We start from the raw sequence: 21,484 nt of genomic DNA, 5'->3' as shown, positions 1-21,484 counted from the left end.
TGCTGGGATTACAGGAGTGACCCACCGCCCCCAGCGTAATAGGTAGATTTCCTATCTTCACCTCCTCCCACCATCCACCATCACATAGGGCCTAGTGTCTGCTGTTCCCTTCTTCATGTTCATGTGTACTCAATGTTTAGCTCACATAAGTAAGAACATGCAGTATTTGGTTTTCTGTTCCTGCATTAATTTACTTAGTATAATGACTTCCAGCTCCATTCATGTTGCTGCAAAGGACATGATTTTGTTCTTTTTTATGGCCATGTAGTATTCCACAGTGCATATGTGTCATATTTTCTTTATCTAGTCCACTTTGATGGGTATTTAGGTTGATTCCATGTCTTTGCCGTTGTGAATAGCATGGCAGTGAACATACAAGTGCATGTATCTTTGTGGTAGAATGATTTAAGCAAGTGATTTCTACACATGATTTCTGTTTTGGAAATGCCACTGTGTTCATGTTACAGAGGCTGGATTTAAGCTTTTAGGTTCCTTTGCTGTGGTGACTGAGTTGTTTCATATTCTGCTACTTTGTAGCAAATTGTAACTCAAGGGAATTCAAAGGAATGGTGTGAAATAACAGTAGGGTCCAGCCCTACAGGGCCTGTGGGTTTTTCTCTTCCTGTGCAGAGACAAGAGATTGTAGAAATAAAGACACAAGACAAAGAGATAGAAGAAAAGACAGCTGGGCCCCGGGGACCACTACGACCAAGGTGCGGAGACTGGTAGTGGCCCCGAATGCCTGACCGCGCTGCTAGTTACTGTATACAAGGCAAAAGGGGCAGGGTAAGGAGTGTGAGTCATCTCCAGTGATTGACAAGGTCACGTGAGTCACGTGTCCACCAGACAGGGGGCCTTTCCCTTTTAGGCAGCCAAGGCAGAGAGAGAGGGCACGGCTTACGTCATTATTTCTTCTATGCTCTTCTCAGAAAGATCAAAGACTTTAATACTTACGCTAATTCTGCTACTGCTATCGAGAAGGCGGAGCCAGGTATACAGGGCGGAACATGAAAGTGGACCAGGAGCGTGACGGCTAAAGCACAGCATCACAGGGAGACCTCCGCATCACAGGGAGACCTCCGTTAGGCCTCCGCACGGCTGCCGGCGGGCCTGATTGACGATGCGGGCGGGCCTTCCACAAGAGGTGGCGGCGCAGAGTCTTCTCCAACTCCCCCCGGGAAAGGGAGACTCCCTTTCCTGGTCTGCTAAGTAACGGGTGCCTTCAGAGGCACTGGCGCTACCTCTAGACCAAGATCTGCTAAGTAACGGGTGCCTGCCCAGGCACTGGCATTACCGCTAGACCAGGGAGCCCTCTAGTGGCCGTATTCGGGCATGACAGAGGGCTCACACTGCTGGTCACTTCTCACCGTGTACCTTCAGCTCCTGTCGCTGTATAGCCTGGTTTTTCCTAGGTTATAATTGTAGAACAAATATTATTATGATATTAGAATAAAGAATAATGCTATAAACTAATGATTAGGAATATTCATAGATAATCATATCTATATTCTATGTCTAATACAACTATTCTTATTTTAAGTATTTTGTTTATTATACTGAAACAGCTTGTGCCTTCAGTCTCTTGCCTCGGCACCTGGGTGGCTTGCCACTCACAAATAACCAGTGAGGTTGTTTCTAATACAATCTGGAAAAGAAACCAAAAGCAGTGTCCAAAACTATAGGGGAATCAGGAATCTGATACAAGTAACTGGAGAGAGGTTGAAGGGAAACAGGAAAAAAGCATTATTGGCATTTGACTTTGTGCCAGTTCCTATTATTTGCTTCCCAAAACAACTCTGTGGGAATAGAAAACTAATTCTCTGAAATATTATGTAGAACTTAACATTAGTAATTAATATAGACAACTGTTATTAGTCTAAAAGTAGTTGTACCAATTATACAATTAGCAGTCAATCTAGACAAGATTTGAACTCAAGTCTATATCCGCTTGTTTCACAATACTATGCTCCATTTTCTCAGTTTCATGTGTCATTGGTACATCTATTTGGTAACTGATCCTTAAGAATTAATGGTTGATGTAAATCGGAAAGAAAAATAACGTAAGCAAAGATTTTGAAACCAAGATCTTAGACTTCAGAGTTGGCTATTGGCAAAATATTGAGAAAAAATCTAAACTAGGTAAAGAACGAAGATCCATCAGATATTGTAAAATCTAAAGAGTAAATTCTCAAAGCCGTAGGGCAAGAGTTATAAGAAAGACAAAGCAATAATTTAAAAATACTTTGGCTGCGAGCAACAGAAAACAGCTCTTGCTAGCTTAAGCAAAACAAAGACACATGTATTTTCCAAGGGCAGGAAGACATCTGTTTCAGAAAAGGACTATAACTAGGAAATTGAAAGTTATTAGGAACTCCAGTAGTTCTCTTGGTCTATTTTTTATTTTTGATTTTTCTGGATGTCTTCTCAGCTCATATGGTAGAACACATTAATGTTCTTCATTTCAAGAGTTTATATAATCTTATCTAGAGGCAAACCCAGACTAACATTATAATATCTAAGTTCTTTTTTTTTTTTTTTTTTGAGACGGAGTCTCGCTCTGTCGCCCAGGCTGGAGTGCAGTGGCACGATCTCGGCTCACTGCAAGCTCCGCCTCCCGGGTTCACGCCATTCTCCTGCCTCAGCCTCCCGAGTAGCTGGGACTACAGGCGCCCACAACCGCGCCCGGCTAATTTTTTGTATTTTTAGTAGAGACAGGGTTTCACCGTGGTCTCGATCTCCTGACCTTGTGATCCGCCCGCCTCGGCCTCCCAAAGTGCTGGGATTACAGGCGTGAGCCACCGCGCCCGGCCTATAATATCTAAGTTCTAAATACACAATTCCTGGGAAAGTGACACTGATGGATCCAACCTGAGACAGACTCCCCACCTCTCTTCCAGTTAGTACAATAAGGGAATAATTCCTACAGATGACAAGCATGAAACTGAGGTGAGTTGGCCACATACCCAGAATGGTGTCCACAATAGCAAAGTCATAGAGATAATGTATGGCGGCCATCTTTTAAACATTCATGGCTGCCATGTGTCAAACATCTTCCCTACCTTTTTTTGGTCACTAAGTTGTAAAAGCTACCTTTGCCAAAATAGAATCCAAAAAACGATATTCCCTTGCATCCCTTGAAATCAAAGTGCAGGCATTTGATCTAGGTTCTGCCAATTACGTATTCTTGCACTAAAGTTTGATTTAGGGGAGAACAACAAAAGAGACCCTACAGTAGTCATCAATTGGACAGACGATGGCCCAGGAGACAGGGAAGGTTTTCTCATGATGCCAGTTCTACAACAGAGTTCTGGGGCAGGAAATGGCAAGAGCACTTCCTCCTCAGTTTAGATCAGCGAGTTGTCTCAGGGCACTGTTTGAAAAGCCTGCCCTTCCCAGTGATTATGTGAGCTCACTCATGTTCTATTTTGCTTAAACAAGCCATATTAAATTATGATGTCTGCATCTTAGAATCCTAAGGACCCACAGGGTGTCATTTAAAATTGGTAAAACTGTATAAAATCTAACAGGACAATTAGCTATGTCCAAGAGAGCTTATCAATTGATTAATTTTTAAATACCTATTTCAGGGAACTGTTTCATTATTTAAAAATTAAAGACAACAATGATAGGTTTCTCAATGACTTTTAAGTGCTTATCTGAGATCACTGTTTTTAAAATCACTATGTTTATTTTTTCTATGTTGCCTTTAGAGATAGATTCCATTCATCCTTTCTAATGTCTACACCATATTTTGGATAACATGCCATCATCTCACATTGTGTTGAAAGAAGAAATCAGAATGTTGGGGGTAAGATTCAATGCTACTTGAGTGGATAAATGATTTTGGTGTTGCAGATCCCAAATATTTAAGGAAAGAGACATCAATTCCTCTATCTCAGTTACCCAATGGGAAAGAGTTGATAAACTGAGTCCCAGCAATCCTACTGCTGTGATTTTCCCTTTGTCTGTGTATATCTATAAAGAGTTTGAAATAAAGCTGAGACTGGGTCCTAAAGGAGATGACAAGGTCGGGGTCATAGTCAAGAGATAATCTAGATCATAGGGCTTTGTGGACATTGATCATCTCATAGCACGATGCTCTCGATGCTCTTTCTCTACATTTATCTCAAGGAAGTTGATATTTTGGACCACTATCTACTCTTTTTCCCCAACCAAACCTAGTATGCTACGTATTTTTTCATAATACAGCCTAATTATTGGGGACTTGAGTGAGCTCAAAAACCAAACTATGAGATTGTATGGCTCAAGAAAGTGCCTAAGATCACAGGGGCGAGAATCTTAGGATTCAGCAGGACTGATTGCAAGTGTTCCTCCCATGGTGTTAAAAATCAAAATTGCTATCACAAGAAAACCATTTTTGTATTAACTGATTGATAGGTATGGTAAAAAACACATCAGGGAAAGGAGCTGGATCCATGTATTTTGCTGACCTGGCCCATAAACAAGCCACTAGAACACCTTCATTTGCCTGAAAGCAACCATACATCTACCAGTTGCTAAAAACCATCATGCATAATTCCTGTGTGAACTACATGTAGCAATTCTAAGCACTTTTATGGCTGCTACCTTCTTCTGTCACCTTGGCTTCTCCCCAGTTTTTGGATAATTTTGAGGGCTGAACAAGAATAGTAGCAAAGACTCCTGAGATTCAGAAACATGGAAGCTATACTCCCTCCCTTCCCTTTCCATCACCTAATTTGTAACTCTCTTAAAACGTATGTATCATATAATTGATTCTGACATTCTTTTCTTATAGGCTGCTCAAATAATTATTGGTCTGATCCACTGTGCTCTGGGAAAAATCTGGATATATTTATGTCTTAATGAATCTGCTTCATTTTCAGCAAGCTACTTGCCTATAGCCTTGATATCAGGATTTCCACTTTTGTCATTCTTAATTGTGAGTAAATTATTTTTCTGATGAGCATTTATTTATTCATTCAATATATTTAATGACTGCTTCTGTGGCCAAGCAATGTGCTAGAGATGCCATCTGTGAAAACGTATAATCCTTGCTGTCGAAGAATTCAGTCTTGTATCTTTGAAGATATTTTAAAGTGGTAAATTTACTTATAAAATTGTTTCATACAAAGAGTTTATTTAGTTGAGCAAACATTGGGGGTCAAAGAATGGTAAGGTTCCAAACGACAAATAGTAAGTGGTTAATGAGTGCTCAGCTTACTTATAAAGCTCAGGTGTCCCAATAATGTAGGCAATCTGAGAGCCAGAACTTCATTTCTAGGGCAATAGAGGAACTATTAAAAGTAGTTCCACAAAGAAGAAGAGAGATCAGGGCATTACTAGCCCAAGAGGAATTTGAAGGAATTCAACAGGGATTTCCTTTGTTTGTTTGTTTTTTGTTTTTTGAGATGGAGTCTCACTTTGTTGCACAGGCTGGAGTGCAATGGCGCAATCTCAGCTCGCTGCAACATCCGCTTCCCGGGTTCAAGCAATTCTCCTCCCTAGCCTCTCGAGTAGCTGGGATTACAGGCGCATGCCACCACACCTGGCTAATTGTTTCTATTTTTAGTACAGACCGGGTTTCACCATGTTGGTCAGGCTGGTCTCAAACTCCTGACCTTGTGATCCGCTCGCCTCAGCCTCCCAAAGTGCTGGGATTACAGGCGTGAGCCACCACACCCGGACTCAACAGAGATTTCTAAGGAATTTATATTATGTCTTATAGCACAGAGTTAAATATTCCTCCTTCCATTTTCCCACACACTTCTCAGTAATATCTATCTCCCAAAAATATTTTAGTTCATTCACTCAGCAAAAATTTACTAAATACCTACTATAGACCAGGCTTTCTTCTAAGTGCTTCACTTACAGCAGTGGATACAATAGACCAAGATTAGAAACATATAACCTACCAACACTGATTCTTGAAGAAATAGAAAATCTGAACAGAACAATATTAGTGAAGATTGAATCAATAATCAAAACCCTCCCAAGTGAGACTGGCCTTTAGGACTATGGGCTGCATGGGAGCAAGGTGAGGCCTGTGACTCCCAGCTTTCCCCTACTTCTCTGGTGACCTATATGACTCAGCAGAGGCAGCCATAATCCCCCTGGGAATATAACTCCATTAGGCTGGGAGCCATGCCCCCAGCCCACATAGCAGCCATAGCAAACCCTGCCCAAAAAGAGGCTGAACTCAGATACTCTTATGCCTGCTCCCACCTGATGGTCTTTCTCTTACCTGCCATGGTAGCCAAAGATAAAGGTCATAATCTCTTAGGAGCTCTATGACCCTGCTCACTGCCTGAAAAAACTGAGTACTTTATCAGCTGTTCCTAGGGCAAGTTTGCATCCTCCCTATAAGACCACCGTTGATACACTCTTGAAAGAATCACCTCCTGGCTGGAGACCAACCAAAACAAAACCAGCGCACTAAACAAAAACACAACCAAGGACCCTCACAGAGTCCACTTCACTCCCCTGCTACCTCCACCAGAGCAGGTGCTGGTACCCATGGCTGCAGGACCTGAAGACAGATCACATCACAGGACTCTTTGCAGACACTCCCCAGTACCAGCCTGGAGCCCAGTAGTTCTGCTGGATGGCTAGACCCAGAAGAGCAAAAACAATCACTAAAGTTTGGCTCTTAGGAAGCCCCATATCTAGAGGAAACCACATCGAGGGAGCACCCCGTGAGACACAAGAATCTGAACAGCAGCACTTGAATCCCAGATCTTCCCTCTGACATAGTCTACCCAAATGAGAAGGAATCAGAAAAACAATTCTGGGAATATGACGAAACAAAGTTCTTTAACATCCCCAAAAGATCATACCAGTTCACCAACAATGGATCCAAACCAAGATGAAAGATCCAAATTGCCAGAAAAATAATTCAGAAGGTCAGCTATTAAGCTAATCAAGGAGGCACCAGAGAAAGGTGAAGTTCAACTTAAGGAAGTCAAAAACATGATACAGAATATGAAAGGAAATTTCTTCAGTGAAATGGAGAGCATAAATAAAAAACAATCACAACTTCTGGAAATCAAGGACACACTTAGAGAAATGCAACATGCACTGGAAAGTCTCTGCAACAGAATTGAAAAAGCAGAAGAAAGAACTTCAGAGCTTAAAGACAGGTTTTCAAATTAACTCAATCCATCAAAGACAAGAAAAAGAATTTTAAAAAATGAACAAAGCCTCTAAGAAGTTTGGAACTAAGAATGATGGTTTCCAGCTGCATCCATGTCCCTACAAAGGACACAAACTCATCCTTTTTTATGGCTGCATAGTATTCCATGGTGTATATGTGCCACATTTTCTTAATCCAATCTGTCACTGATGGACATTTGGGTTGATTCCAAGTCTTTGCTATTGTGAATAGTGCCGCAATAAACATACGTGTGCATGTGTCTTTATAGCAGCATAATTTATAATCCTTTGGGTATATACCCAGTAATGGGATGGCTTAGCAAACTATCACAAGAACAGAAAACCAAACACCGCATGTTCTCACTCATAGGTGGGAACTGAACAATGAGATCACTTGGACTCGGGAAGGGGAACATCACACACCGGGGCCTATCATGGGGAGGGGGGAGGGGGGAGGGATTGCATTGGGAGTTATACCTGATGTAAATGACGAGTTGATGGGTGCTGACGAGTTGATGGGTGCAGCACACCAACATGGCACAAGTATACATATGTAACAAACCTGCACGTTATGCACATGTAGCCTAGAACTTAAAGTATAATAATAATAAATAAATTTTTAAAAAAATCACATTGTCTATAAATAAAAAAAAAAAAAGAAATGATACAACCTCTGTAAAAAAAAAAAAAAAAAAAAAAAAAGAAGTTTGGAACTATGTTAAATCTTCAAACCTAAGAATAATTGGTGTTCTTAAGGAAGAAGAGAAATCTAAAGGTTTGGAAAACGTATTTGAGAGAATAATCAAGGAAAACTTCCCCAGCCTTGCTAGAGATCTAGACATCCAATATAAGAACCTCAAAGAACACCTAAGAAATTCATTGCAAAAAGATCATTGCCTAGGCACATAGTCATCAGGTTATCTAAAGTCAAGAAAAAGGAAATAATTTTAAGAACTGTGAGGAAAATGCATCAGATAACCTATAAAGGAAAACCTATCAGATTGATAGCAAATTTTTCAGCAGAAACTCTACCAGCTAGAAGGGATTGGGGTCCTATTTTTAGCTTCCTTAAACAAAACAATTATTAGCCAAGAATTTTGTATCCAGCAAAGCTAAGTTTCATAAATGAGGGAAAGATATAGCCTTTTCCAGACAAACAAATGCAGAGAGAATTCACCGCTACCAAGCCAGCACTACAAGAACAGCTAAGAGGAGCTCTAAATATTGAAACAAATCTTCAAAATCACAAAAATAGAACCTCCTTGAAGCATGAATCTTACAGGACCTACATAACAGTAACACAATGAAAAAAACAAGGTTTTCAGGCAACTAATAGCAACATGAATGGAATAGTACCTCACACCTCAATACTAACATTGAATGTAAATGGTCTAAATGGTCCACTTAAAAGATATAGGATGGCGATATGTATAAGAATTCACCAACCAAGTTTCTGTCATGTTCAGGAGACCCATCTGACACATAGGACTCATATAAGCTTAAGGTAAAGGGGTACAATAAGATATTCCATGCAAATGGACACCAAAAGTGAGTAGGAGTAGTTATTCTTTTAGCAGACAAAACAGACTTTAAGGCAACAGCAGTTAACAAAGACAAAGAAGGATGTTATACAATGATAAAAGAACCAGTCCAATGGGAAAATATCACAATCCTAAATATATAGGAACCTAACAATGGACTTAAAAAACAATTACTACTAGACCTAAGAAATGAGATAGACAGCAACACAATAGGAGTGGGGTACTTCAATACTCCATCGACAGCACTCGACAGGTCATCAAGACAGAAAGTCGACAAAAAACAATAGATTTAAACTATACCCTGGACAAAGGGGTTTAACAGATATTTGCAGAGCAATTCTACCCAACAATTGCAAAATATGCATTCTACTCATCATATTAGGGAACTTTCTCCAAGATAGACCATATGATAGGCCACTAAACCAGTCTCAATAAATTTAAGAAAATTGAGGCCGGGTGCGGTGGCTCACACCTGTAATCTCAGCACTTTGGGAGGCCGAGGCAGGCAGATCACAAGGTCAGGAGATCAAGACCATCTTGGCTAACACGGTGAAACCCCATCTCTACTAAAAATACAAAAAATTAGCCGGGCACGGTGGCGCACACCTGTAGTTCCAGCTACTTGGGAGGCTGAGGCAGGAGAATGGTGTGAACCTGGGAGGCAGAGCTTGCAGTGAGCCGAGATCATGCCACTGCACTCCAGCCTGGGTGACAGAGCAAGACTCCATCTCAAAAAAAGAAAAAGAAAATTGAAATAATATCAAGTACTCTCTCAGACCACAGTAGAATAAAATTGGAAATCAACTCCAAAAGGAACCCTCAAAGCCATGCAAATCCCTGGAAGTTAAATAACCTGCTTCTGAATGATCATTGAGTCAACAATGAAATCAAGATTGAAATGTAAAAATTCTTTAAACTGAACAATAATAGTGACACAACCTATCAAAACCTCTGGAATACAGCAAAGACAGTGCTAAAAAAAAATTCATAGCCTTAAATACCTACATTAAAAAGTCTGAAAGAGCACATATAGACAACCTAAGGTCACACTTCAGGGAACTAGAGAAAGAAGAACAATCCAAACCCAAACCCAGCAGAAGAAAAAAATAATAAAGATCAGAGCAGAACTAAATGAAATTGAAACAAAAAAAAATACCATAAAAAAGTTGATTCTTTGAAAAGAATAATAAAATTGATAGAACATTAGCCAAATTAACCAAGAAAAGAAGACAGAAGATCCAAATAAGCTCAATTAGAAACAAAAAGGGAGAAATTACAACTGATACCACAGAAATGTAAAAGATTAGTCAAGGCTACTATGAACACCTACCTTTACATGCATAAACTAGAAAACCTAAAGGAGATGGATAAATTCCTGGAAACATAGAACCCTCCTAGATTAAACCAGGAAGATATAGAATCTTTGAACATACCACTAACAACAAGATTGGAAATGATAATTTGTAAAAACTGCCAACAAAATAAAGTCCAGGACCAGACGAATTCACAGCTTAATTCTGGCAGACATTCAAAGAAGAATTGGTACCAATCCTATTGACACTATTCCAAAAGACAGAGAAAGAAGGAATCCTCCCTAAATTATTTTATGAAGCCAGTATCACCCTAATATCAAAACCAGAGAAGAATATAACAAAAAAAGAAAGCTACAGACCAATATCCTTAATGAACATAGATTTTAAAATGCTCAAAAAAATACTAGCAAAAAATACTAACAAACTAGAATCCAACAGCATATCAAAAAGATAATCCACCATAATCAAGTGGGTTTTATATCAGGGAGGCAGGGATAGTTTAACATGCACAAGTCAATAAATGGAATACATCACATAAACAGAATTAAAAACAAAAGTCACATAATAATCTCAATAGATTCATAAGAAGAATTTGACAAAATTCCGCATCTGTTTATGATTAAAACCCTCAGCAAAATTGGAATAGAAGGGATATAAAGGTAATAAAGCTATCTACAACAAAACCACAGTCAACATTACACTGAAAGTGTAAAACTCGAAATTCTTCCCCCTGAGAACTGGAACAAGACAGGCATGCCCACTTTTACTACTTGTATTCAATATAGTACTGGAAGTCCTAGCCAGAGCAATCAGACAAGAGAGAGAAATAAAGGGCATCCAAATCAGTAAAGAGGAAGTCAAACTGTTGCTGTTTGCTGATGACATGAATGTATACCTAGAGAACTCTAAAGACTCTTCCAAAAAGCTCCTAGAACTGGTAAATGAATTCAGCAAAGTTTCATGATATAAAATTAATGTACACAAATGAGTAGCTCTGCTATACACCAACAGTTACCAAGCTGAGAATCAAATCAAAAACTCCACCCCTTTTACAATAGCTGCAAAAAATAAAAATAAAACGCTTAGGAATGTACCTAACCAAGGAGGTGAAAGGCCTCTACAGGAATACTACAAAACACTGCTGAAAGAAATCGTAGATGACACAGACAAATGGAAACACATCCCATGCTCAGGGATAAGTAGAATCAATATTGGGAAAAACGTTCATACTGCCAAAAGTAATCTAAAAATTCAAAGCAATTACCATCAAAGTACCACAATCATTCTTCACAGAACTAGGAAAAACAATCCTAAAATTTGTATGGAACCAAAAAGAACCTGCATAGCCAATGCAAGACTAAGCAAAAAGAACAAATCTGGAGGCATCACATTACCCAACTTCAAACTAAACCGTAAGGCCATAGTTACCAAAACAGCATAGTACTGGTACAAAACAGCACAGTACTAGTATAAAAATAGGCACATAGACTGATTGAACAGAACAGAGAACCCAGAAATAAACCTAAATACTTATAGCCAGTTGATCTTCCACGAAGCAAACAAAAACATAAAGTGGGGAAAGGACACCATATTCAACAAATGCTGGGATAATTGGCAAGCCACGTGTAGAAGAATTAAACTGGATCTTTGTCTCTCATCTCCTACAAAAATCAACTCAAGATGAATCAAAGACTCAAAATATAAGACCAGAAACCCTAAAGATTCTAGAAAATAACATCATAAAACCCTTCTAGACACTGGCTTGGGCAAAGACTTCATGACCAAGAACCCCAAAGCAAATGCAACCAAAACAAAGAAAACTAGATGGGACTTAATTAAACTAAAAAGTTTCTGCACACCAAAAGAAATAATCAGCAGAGTTAACAGACAACATACAGAGTGGGAGAAAATCTTCACAATCTATATATCCAATGAAGGACTAATATCTAGAATCTACAAATAACACAAACAAATCAGCAAGAAAAAAACAAACAGTCCCATCAAAAAGTAGGCTAAGGACATGAATAGACAATTCTCAAAAGAAGATACACAAATGGCCAACAAGCATATGGAAAAATGCTCAATATTATCAGGGAAACGCAAATCAAAACCACAGGAGTGATACCACCTCACTCCTGTAAGAATGACCATAATCAAAAAATAATAGATGTTGGCCTGGATGTGGTGAAAAGGGAGCACTTTTACACTGTTGGTGGGAATATAAAATAGTACAACCACTATGGAAAACAGTGTGGAGATTCCTTAAAGAACTAAAAGTGATCTACCATTTGATCCAGAAATCCCACTACTGGGTATCTACCCAGAAGAAAATAAGTCATTATACATAAAAGGTACTTGAATATGCATGTTTATAGTAGCACAATTTGTAAATTTTTGTAAATTGCCCAGTCTCAGGTATGTCTTTATCAGCAGCAAGAAAATGAACTAGTACAATACCCAAAACTGAGTAATTTATAGAGAAAAGAGGTTTAATTGACAGAGTTCCTCATGGCTAAGGAGGCCACAGGAAACTTACAACTATGACAGAAGGCAAAACTGGCACATCTTACATGGCAGCAGGTGAGAGAAGTGAGTGCTGAGCAAAGGGGGATGTCCCTTATGAAACCATCAGATCTTGGGAGAACTCACTGACTATCATGAGAACAGCATGAGGGTAACTGCCCCATTGTTCCATTACCTACCATACATGGGGATCATGGGAACTACAATTCAAGATGAGATTTGGGTGGGGACACAGCGAAACCATATCATTGTATGGTCTCACTTATATATGGAATCTTAAAAAGTCACATTCATAAAAGCATAAAGTAGAATGGTGGTTGTCAGGGTCTGGCACTTAGGGGACATATTGGTCAAAAAGTAAGAAGTTTCAGTTAACAGGAAGAATAAGCTCTGGACATCTATTGTACACCATTATGACTATAGTTAATAAGGTATTATATACCTGAAAATGCTAAGAGAGTAGATCTTAAATGTTCTCACCCCCCCAAAAAAATACTATGTTGATGTATATGTTGGTTTGATTATGGTAATCATTTCACAAAATATACATATATCAGAACATCATGTCATACATCATAAATATTTAAAAGTACTGTGGGAAAACAATAAAATATAGAGGAGGGTAAAGAAACATGAGGTTAGTGCAGGTTACAATTTTTTTTTTTTTTTTGAGACGGAGTCTTGCTCTGTCATCCAGTCTGGAGTGCAGTGGCCTGATCTGCAAACTCCACCTCCTGGATTCAAGTGATTCTCCTGCCTCAGCCTCCCAAGTAGCTAGGATTACAGGTGTCCACCACTAGGCCCAGCTAATTTTTATATTTTTAGTAGAGATGGGGCTTCATCGTGGTGGCCAGGTTGGTCTCAAACTCCTGGTCTCAAGTGATCCACCTGCCTCAGCCTCCCAAAGTGCTGGGATTACAGGTGTGAGCCACCATGCCTGGCAGGTTACAATTTTTATAGAATGTTCAAGCCTCATTGAAAAGAAAACATTAGAGCTAAGACTTGAAGGAGTGAAGTAATAAGCCACTGGATATCTGGAGGAAGAGTAAGAAGGAGAACAGGTCTTAGGCTAAGAACAAGCCTAGAGTGTTTACTAAAGAAGAGGCGAGTTTGGATGGAGCAAATTCAGCTAAGGGAAAATTGGTAGAAAAGGAGGTCAGCTGTATGACAGAAGACATGATAATCTAAGGATCTGTGATCATTGCATGGATGAATATCATTGACAGTCATTGCAGGATGCTGAACAGAGGAATGACATGATCTGAATTAAGTTTAAAGATCATTAAGAAATTATAACGGAGCAAAGGTCAAAGCAAGGAGACCTCCTAAAATCTGATTACAGTTATCCATAAGAGATGATAGTGGCTCAAACCAGGGAGGTAGCAAAACAAAAAGTAGTTTGTTTAGGATATACTTTGATAAGAGACCATAAAACTTCCTAATGGATTGTATGTGAGATGTGAAAGGGGAAAAAGAAATAAAGAAGACTCCAAAATATTTCCTCAAGTAATTAGAAGAATGGATTTGACATTGACTAAAATGAGTAAGACTATGAGCAGAGGTGGTTTGAAGAGGGTAGAATTTTGGGTGTTCAATTTGGGACACATTGGGTTTGAAATCTTTTTTAGATACCAGGTAGAGATGTCAAGTACCTATCTGTATTTGAGTCTGGAGTTTGAGAGAGAAATGTAAGTGTGAGATTATTGTCATATTGATGGTATTTAGTACTGTAAGAAAACAAGAAATTATTAAGAAGGGATCTCAATTGTGTAGATGGGATAGAGTAAAGGACCAAGGCTTGAGACCTGGTGTACCTACAGCATCAGGAATTCAGACTGAAGAGGAGGGAAGGGCAAAGACAATTGAAAAAGAGAAAAATAAGAGAGTATGCTACATTGGAAGTCAACTGAGGAAAGCAGAGTCAAGAAAAAAGGAGCAATTAACTCTTGAAGACTACAGATTAGGCCAAGTTAGATAAGACAAGAGCTAAAATTGTCATTAGATTTTATAACATTGAGGTAATGAATGATCTTGACAAAAAGAGGTTCATTGGCAAGGTAGAATTGAAAACCTGATTGGAGTGGGCTTAAGAAATAATTGGAAGACAAGATAGTAAGTTTAGATAACTCCACTGAATTTTCCTGCATAAAGAATAATAACAATATGGCAGTAGCTGGTAGAGCAAATGCAGTGTGTGTTTTCATTCTGACAGTGATTAACTGGGTCTGGCCTCCAAGTTATGATGGGAATCTAGTACATTGAGAGCATTGGTTACCCAGTGTGGATAAGTCGCACATGGGTTAAATACATTTATATGTCATATTATTATTAGGTGACCATGCAGTAAGGAAGCCACCAGTCATCACAGAGTCAAAAGTGAAGATTAGTTTTATCTAGCCTTATTCATTATTCAGGGACCCACAGTACAATTTCACTGGTTAAAATTACCCCCAACCTCAGCCAGTGATCATCCCTAGTGTCTTTATATATTAATTACTTCTATTCACAAATTTTTAAACCTAGTGTGTGTACTTATGCAAGTCATCTAAATTCCATTTTGAACTAAGGATATAAAGAGGCAAACAAATGTATGTATAATTTTTTCAACATATTTGAGTGTTATTATAGAAACACAGATCATAGATGCTTGACGCAGATGGTCACCACAACTGGAAGAAAGGAGGGAGGCTTCCCAGAGGCAGATACTCTAGCACAGAGGCTTAGGTCCTTTGTAGTAGCTGTTTTCTCACCTTAAGATGCTGCACCCTCAAGTCTTACTGTCATGCAAATCACAGTTTAAATGTCACCTTTTCTGAGAAACCTTTTTGAAAAACCTCTTGAATTTCACCCTCAGCATATCCTTTATCATATCATTCTGTTTTATTTACTTCATATTTTAATATGACATGAAAATCTCTTCTCTATATGTTGTTCATTTGTTTATCTGTCTCTAACACTATTTACTGTGATTTTTCAGAGGCCCCATTTTCTGAGAAAGGAACATTCTCTGCTCCACTTGTTACAGACTAGATAATCATATAATGTCATTAAAAAACTGCATACACACATGCAGTTTACACCAATGGAAAAAAAAATCAATTATTGATGCACTGAAAACTATTGTCCTTCCAATCAGTGCCAGAAAAACAATAGAATATTCACTATAAGTTACATCTGGAAGCTAATACATGACACTTGCATTTCAAAAATTAAACTGCAGATGAACTATTTTCAATGCTGTTTCCGGTTAGTAAAATATTTTTCAATAACATTATATTGAACATCTGTGAATATGAACTCACCAAATTTTAACAACATATATTTTCTAGCAATAAAACTCATATATTCAGTAAGAAGTTATTAAATAAAACCACGTAAGTTTTTATTTACCCTCCAAGCTATAAAATCATGTTTAAAATATCCCTGTATTTTATGCCAAATACAAGCATCACAGTAATCCAGTAATGATTCTCTATATACTAAAGAACCATTGGATTTATAGCTGGGTGATTTTTCCAGGGGCTACCACAGAACTACAACAGGAATTTTGGTATTTCAGCCAAATTCTTCTTAAACTTCAGCTACTCTTTGCATGGGCTTCATGTTATTAAAGTTCTGAGAATCTCTTGTATGATAAGGAAACTATTCTTATGTATGCCTCTTTTTGTTCTCAGTATGTTATATCAGGAAGTTTTGCAATAGCAGCGGAGAGGAAACCTTCCCCAAGGTTGGTAAGTCAAAATGATTAAAACAATTTCATGCTGTGTTAGGTGTCAGAGCGCTGGCCTCAGAAAGTGGTCAGCTCATGGGTTGGCTAGAAAAATTTAGCAACAATAGTATAGGTTTTTAAAAATAAAGTTTTATCAGAATGAAAGGATGCTGCAGAAGAGTGCAGCAGGGCATCTGAGCAGGTGAGGACTGAGCATGCCACAGTGGATTTTTCTTTAGGGATATTTATGGACCTTAAAGCGGGAGCTTAAGGGTAATATGCATGTTAAACGATTACATTTGTAGACATTTTGGTGTCTTAATATCAGGAAGGGTAGCATGAGTTTAGACACGCATGCATTCCAGGGATATGCAGAAATTCCAGTTACTTATAAATTTTAAGTTGAAAAGAGGCCTGGAACTAGGTGCTGACTTTAGATAACAGGGAAATCTAATTACTTCTAAATTACTCAAATAAGGAATTTTTTGTCTCAGATGACCTGTTTGATGGTCACCAGGTGGTCTTCACCCTCCTCATTTGAGGGAAAAAAAAATTTAATTTGTCAGAAACAACGATATCTGTAAGGAGCACATATCATTGTTTCTTAAGCAGTGCAAGTCTGTCCAAAGTACTAAAATGTAAAAATACTGCTTCACAATACTTTATGATATTTTTAAATGGGTATACTACAACAGAATTATTTGCTAATTTTATAAAACACCAAAATAATACAGGATACATGAAGCAAACCAGAAAGTCAGATATGGAAATTTAAATAAAATACAGTATTCATTTCAAATTAAGATATCAAGTATGACAGAACAAATGTATATAGATACATTGAAACGGTAGGAGAGAAAAATATGATTAGAATAATAATGTTAAGATTTATTGGATGGCTTCTAAGCACCAGATGCCTTACAAAGTTTTTGCACAATAGGTCACAGCACAGCAAATCCTACCATGTTGATAACATTATATACATATTTTATAGATAAGGAAACTAAGATACCAAGAGCATATGCAACTATCCCTAGATGTATATTAATTAATAGATCTAGATTCTGTAAGGGATGGAGCTGAGCTTTGAATCGAGTAACCTTAGGTTAAGAATTCAAACACTTAATCATTGCTTAGGGAATATGGCAGAAGGAACAAATGCTTAGACTAAGAAGGCATTGGGTGGGAAGAATCAGAGAGGGCTAAACAGAAAGTCTTGGTTGAGAATAAGATAGGATCCAAGTTCTCTGTGAACTCAGCAAAACAAAGTGACACATAGTATTTATTCACATATCTATATTTTGTTTCTCTTCATTTATTTCTGTATTTCAGCATTACAAGTTGGCAATACTTTCTCTATGGCTGAGATATTCCCTTCAACTTGTTTTTGCACAAAAATCCTGGCAATAAATTCTCTTAGCTTTTGGTAGTTTGAAAACCACCTTATATTGTCTTTGTTTTGAAAGATTCTTTAGCTGTATGTAGCATTCTAGGTTGGCAATTATTTTGTTTTACTTCAGCACTTTACTGATGTCATTCTATTGTGTTCTGGCTTACCTCGTTGCCATGGTGAAGTTTCTGTTTGTCTTAGCTTCTCAGACTACTTTTACAATTTTCTCTTTTAGTTTTTAAAAGATTTACTATGATGTACTTAAATACGCTTTGCTTTATATTTATCTCATTTGGAATTTGCCAAATACATGTATCTACATGGGTTGACTGTCTGGGTTGATAGTTTTCATCAATTTATGAATATTGTCACCCATTTTCTCTTCAAATACTGCTTTTTCAAAATTGCCTTTCTATTCCCTCAACCTCCAGGATTCCAATTATATGTATGTTAGATATTTTCACTGTATATTATATATATCCCACACTTTTCTCCTTTTTCTTTTATTCTTCTTCTCTTTACTTCAATTTCAACATTTTCTCTTTCCCTTTGCTCCAGGTCATTAATGCTGTTTGCTATTGTGTCTAATATGCTGTTAAACTCAATTATAGAGTTCTCCATTTCAGTGAATGTATTTTTCAATTCTAGAACTTCCATTTGATTCCATTTTTAGTTTCTAATTCTTCTATGAAACTTTCTATCTGTTCATCTATTTTATCCATTTTTTTCTGTGTTCTTGAACATATAAATAGGAGTTAAAGTCCTTATCAGTTTTAAGTCTATGAACTGGATCACTTGCGACACTGTTTCTATTATTTTTGTTTCTCTAGTGTTTCTTTTAAATATGGCCATGTCTTTTAACATGTCTAGTAATTTTTTATTAAGTGCTCAAAAATATGTATCAAAAAGTACAGCTATGTCAGCTGATGCTTAGTTCTTCCAGACTGAGCTCACTCTTCTCTCCTCAAGGTTGATAAACCAGAACCAAGGCTGAATGGCAGTTGGTTCATATACTTCTAATTTATCTTCTAATTATAGCATATAACCCTCCAAGGTTTTCAACTGAGAACATGGTATGTCTTCAAGTAACTTCCCTCTTGCAGTCCTGAACCATGTTTTCTCAGCACAATTACATGGCCAAAAACTCTGTTCTGTTTCTCAGCTGCTTTCTTCTTAATTCCTTGTCCTACTGACAAGAAAGGCATCAAAATCTGGCTAGCACGTTAATAGAAAAATTCGTTATGAAGCTGGCTCATTTCTCTGACCCCTTCTTCTACTCAGGAGCTTATCTCCTTAGGTTTACATTTTCTTTCCAAACCTTAAAGAACACACAAAAAAATGCTATAATGATTCCTTTCTCCCCTAGCAATTCCTACTTAGACATAATCAGAAACCTCAGCCTCTTGTCCTAGCAAATGCTCCCAAAGGCTAACATGGTGAAACCCCATCTCTACTAAAAATACAAAAATTAGCTGGGTGTGGTGGCAGGCACCTGTAATCCCAGTTACTTGGGAGGCTAAGGCAGGAGAATAGCTTGAACCCGGAAGGTGGAGATTGCAGAGAGCCGAGATCGTGCCATTGCACTCCAGCTTTGACAACAAGAGCGAGCGAAACTCTGTCTCAAAAAAAAAAAAAAAAAAAGAAAAGAAAAGAAAAGAAATGAAATGAAAAGAAAAGAAAGAAAAGAAAAACTACCTGTAGAACCAACATCTTCTCACCTTTCTGTGGCTTTCTTAGAATTCACAATCCCTTTATATTCCTGATTGTTTTAGAGGTTTTCTGATGCTTTTATATAGATTAAATACTTTTTGTACTATATCATGCTTTTCTAGTTGTTTTCAGAGGGAACACTAGTCTGCCATAACTTTTTTATCACACCAGAAGCATAATCTTGTCAATGTTTTTATGCCTATAGGATCTCATTGTTTTCTTTCTGATATTGATTATTTGTGTGCTCACTTTGTCTTGGTTAGTCACAACAGGGATAAACAAACTGCAAAAAACCCTATAAATTAACCTATAAAATGTATGCCTTTGAAAACTACCATCTATTGAAAGAAGACACAAGAGGAAATGGAATATATTGATAGTCCTATAACTGTTAAAGAAATTAGGCCGGGCGCGGTGGCTCAAGCCTGTAATCCCAGCACTTTGGGAGGCCGAGACGGGCGGATCACGAGGTCAGGAGATCGAAACCATCCTGGCTAACACGGTGAAACCCCGTCTCTATTAAGAAATACAAAAAACTAGCCGGGCGAGGTGGCGGGCGCCTGTAGTCCCAGCTACTCGGGAGGCTGAGGCCGGAGAATGGCGTGAACCCGGGAGGCGGAGCTTGCAGTGAGCTGAGATCCGGCCACTGCACTCCAGCCTGGGCGACAGAGCGAGACTCCGTCTCAAAAAAAAAAAAAAAAAAAAAAAAAAAAAAAAGAAATTAAATCCATAGTTAGCAACATTCCCACACAAGATAAATTTAAGCTGTCATGGCTTCACAAACAAATTCTATCAAATACTTATAACATCAATCTTAAATTATTTCAGAGAATATAAAAGAAAGTGGACTTCTCAGCATATATTATGAGGTCAGTAAGACTTGAAGTCAAGATCAGGCAGAGACATGATGAGAAATAGAAATTAAAGGCAAATATCTTGTACACATGTACATATAAGCAAAAATTCTAAACAAAATATGAATAAATCAAATTAATTATTATATAGAGAATATAATATGATATAAAAAGTTATTTTTATTACAGGATATACGGTTGATATAATATTAAAAATTTAAAAATGTAACTTGTTACATTAGTAGAATAAACAAGAAAACACATATCAGCATCTCAGCAGATAGTGCAAATGCAGTTGATAAAATTTAAAATCATTCATACTGTATTTAAATCTTAGAAAACTAGGTGTAAAAAATGTAAATCAAACATTATATGTCATGCTAAAATAATAAGAACTTTCTCTTTAATCAGGAATAAAACAAAAATGCCAGTACCAAGATGGTTCACTTAGGCCCAATGATAATCTCAAAGAAAAACAACACAGAAAATACACATAAGATAGCTTTTTAAGTTAAAGTGTATCACTACAAAAATCAACAAATCACAGAGGAAGAAAACAAGATTGGAAGAAAAAAAAGGAGCTGCAAAAGAATCGATAAATAATTAACAAAGTGACAATAGTAAGTCCTTTCCAATGAATAATTACTTTAAATGGATTAAATTCTCCATCAAAACATATAAAGTGACTGGATGAATAAAAACAAGACCTAACTATCTGCTACATACAAGAGAGTCACTTTAGCCTTAAGGACACACGTGAACTAAAAATGAATAGATGAAAAAAAAAATTCCTTGCAAATACTAACCAAAAAAGACCAAGAATAGCTATGCTTATATCCGACAAAATAGACTCAAAGACAAACACTGTAAAATGAGCCAAAGAAGGCAATTATAGAATAACAAAGGGGTCAATTTATCAAGATAATATAACAATTGTACATATATATGCATCCAACATCAGAGCACCTAAATATACAAAAGGGAATATTAATATATCTGAAGAGAAGATAAAAATAGACTGCAATACAATAGTAGGGGACTCAGCACAAAGTTAACAGAAGTAAGGAAACAATAAAGATTAAAACAGAAATAAACAAAATAGAGACTAGAAAAATAATACAAAAGATAACCAAATGAAGATTTGTTGTCATAAAATGATACATAAAATCAACAAGCTTTAGCTAAGACTTTAGCTAGACTAAAAAACCTTTAGCTAGACTAAAAAAAAGACAAATAAAATTTGAAAGGAAAGAGACATTGCAACTGATACCACAGAAATAAAAAGAATCAGAAGACACTTCTATGAATAATTA

General features: G+C 37.4%; 2 protein-coding genes across 11 annotated transcripts in view; one reads left to right on the top strand and one right to left on the bottom strand.

Moving 5' to 3' along the window:
• Positions 1-1,046, bottom strand: part of LOC105464631 (membrane-spanning 4-domains subfamily A member 4A-like) — a 356,637-nt gene extending 355,591 nt beyond the window's left edge. The window contains exon 1 of the mRNA XM_071074542.1: positions 955-1,046. The gene's annotated coding sequence lies outside the window, so the exon portion shown is untranslated. The remainder of the gene's footprint in view (positions 1-954) is intronic.
• The window catches only part of LOC105464633 (membrane-spanning 4-domains subfamily A member 8-like), a 62,535-nt gene that overhangs the window by 1,895 nt on the left and 39,156 nt on the right, over positions 1-21,484 (top strand). For 7 of the 10 annotated variants that reach the window (XR_011610539.1, XR_003014098.2, XR_003014099.2 and 4 more), the window contains exons 2-4: positions 3,711-3,808; positions 4,778-4,921; positions 16,183-16,239. Coding sequence is in view for 3 of the 10 variants with exons in the window: in XM_071074547.1 (XP_070930648.1) it covers positions 3,761-3,808; positions 4,778-4,921; positions 16,183-16,239 (249 nt within the window). In the remaining 7 variants the exon portion in view is untranslated. Of the gene's footprint in view, positions 1-630; positions 714-3,710; positions 3,809-4,777; positions 4,922-16,182; positions 16,240-21,484 lie in introns of all 10 variants that reach the window. The other 3 variants (XR_011610540.1, XR_976895.2, XR_003014100.2) reach the window with 3 other exon arrangements.

The sequence above is a fragment of the Macaca nemestrina genome, chromosome 12, assembly GCF_043159975.1.
Source record: "Macaca nemestrina isolate mMacNem1 chromosome 12, mMacNem.hap1, whole genome shotgun sequence".
NCBI lineage: Eukaryota > Metazoa > Chordata > Mammalia > Primates > Cercopithecidae > Macaca > Macaca nemestrina.
Note: the sequence above shows the minus strand (reverse complement) of the source record. Positions and strands in the feature narration are given on the sequence as shown.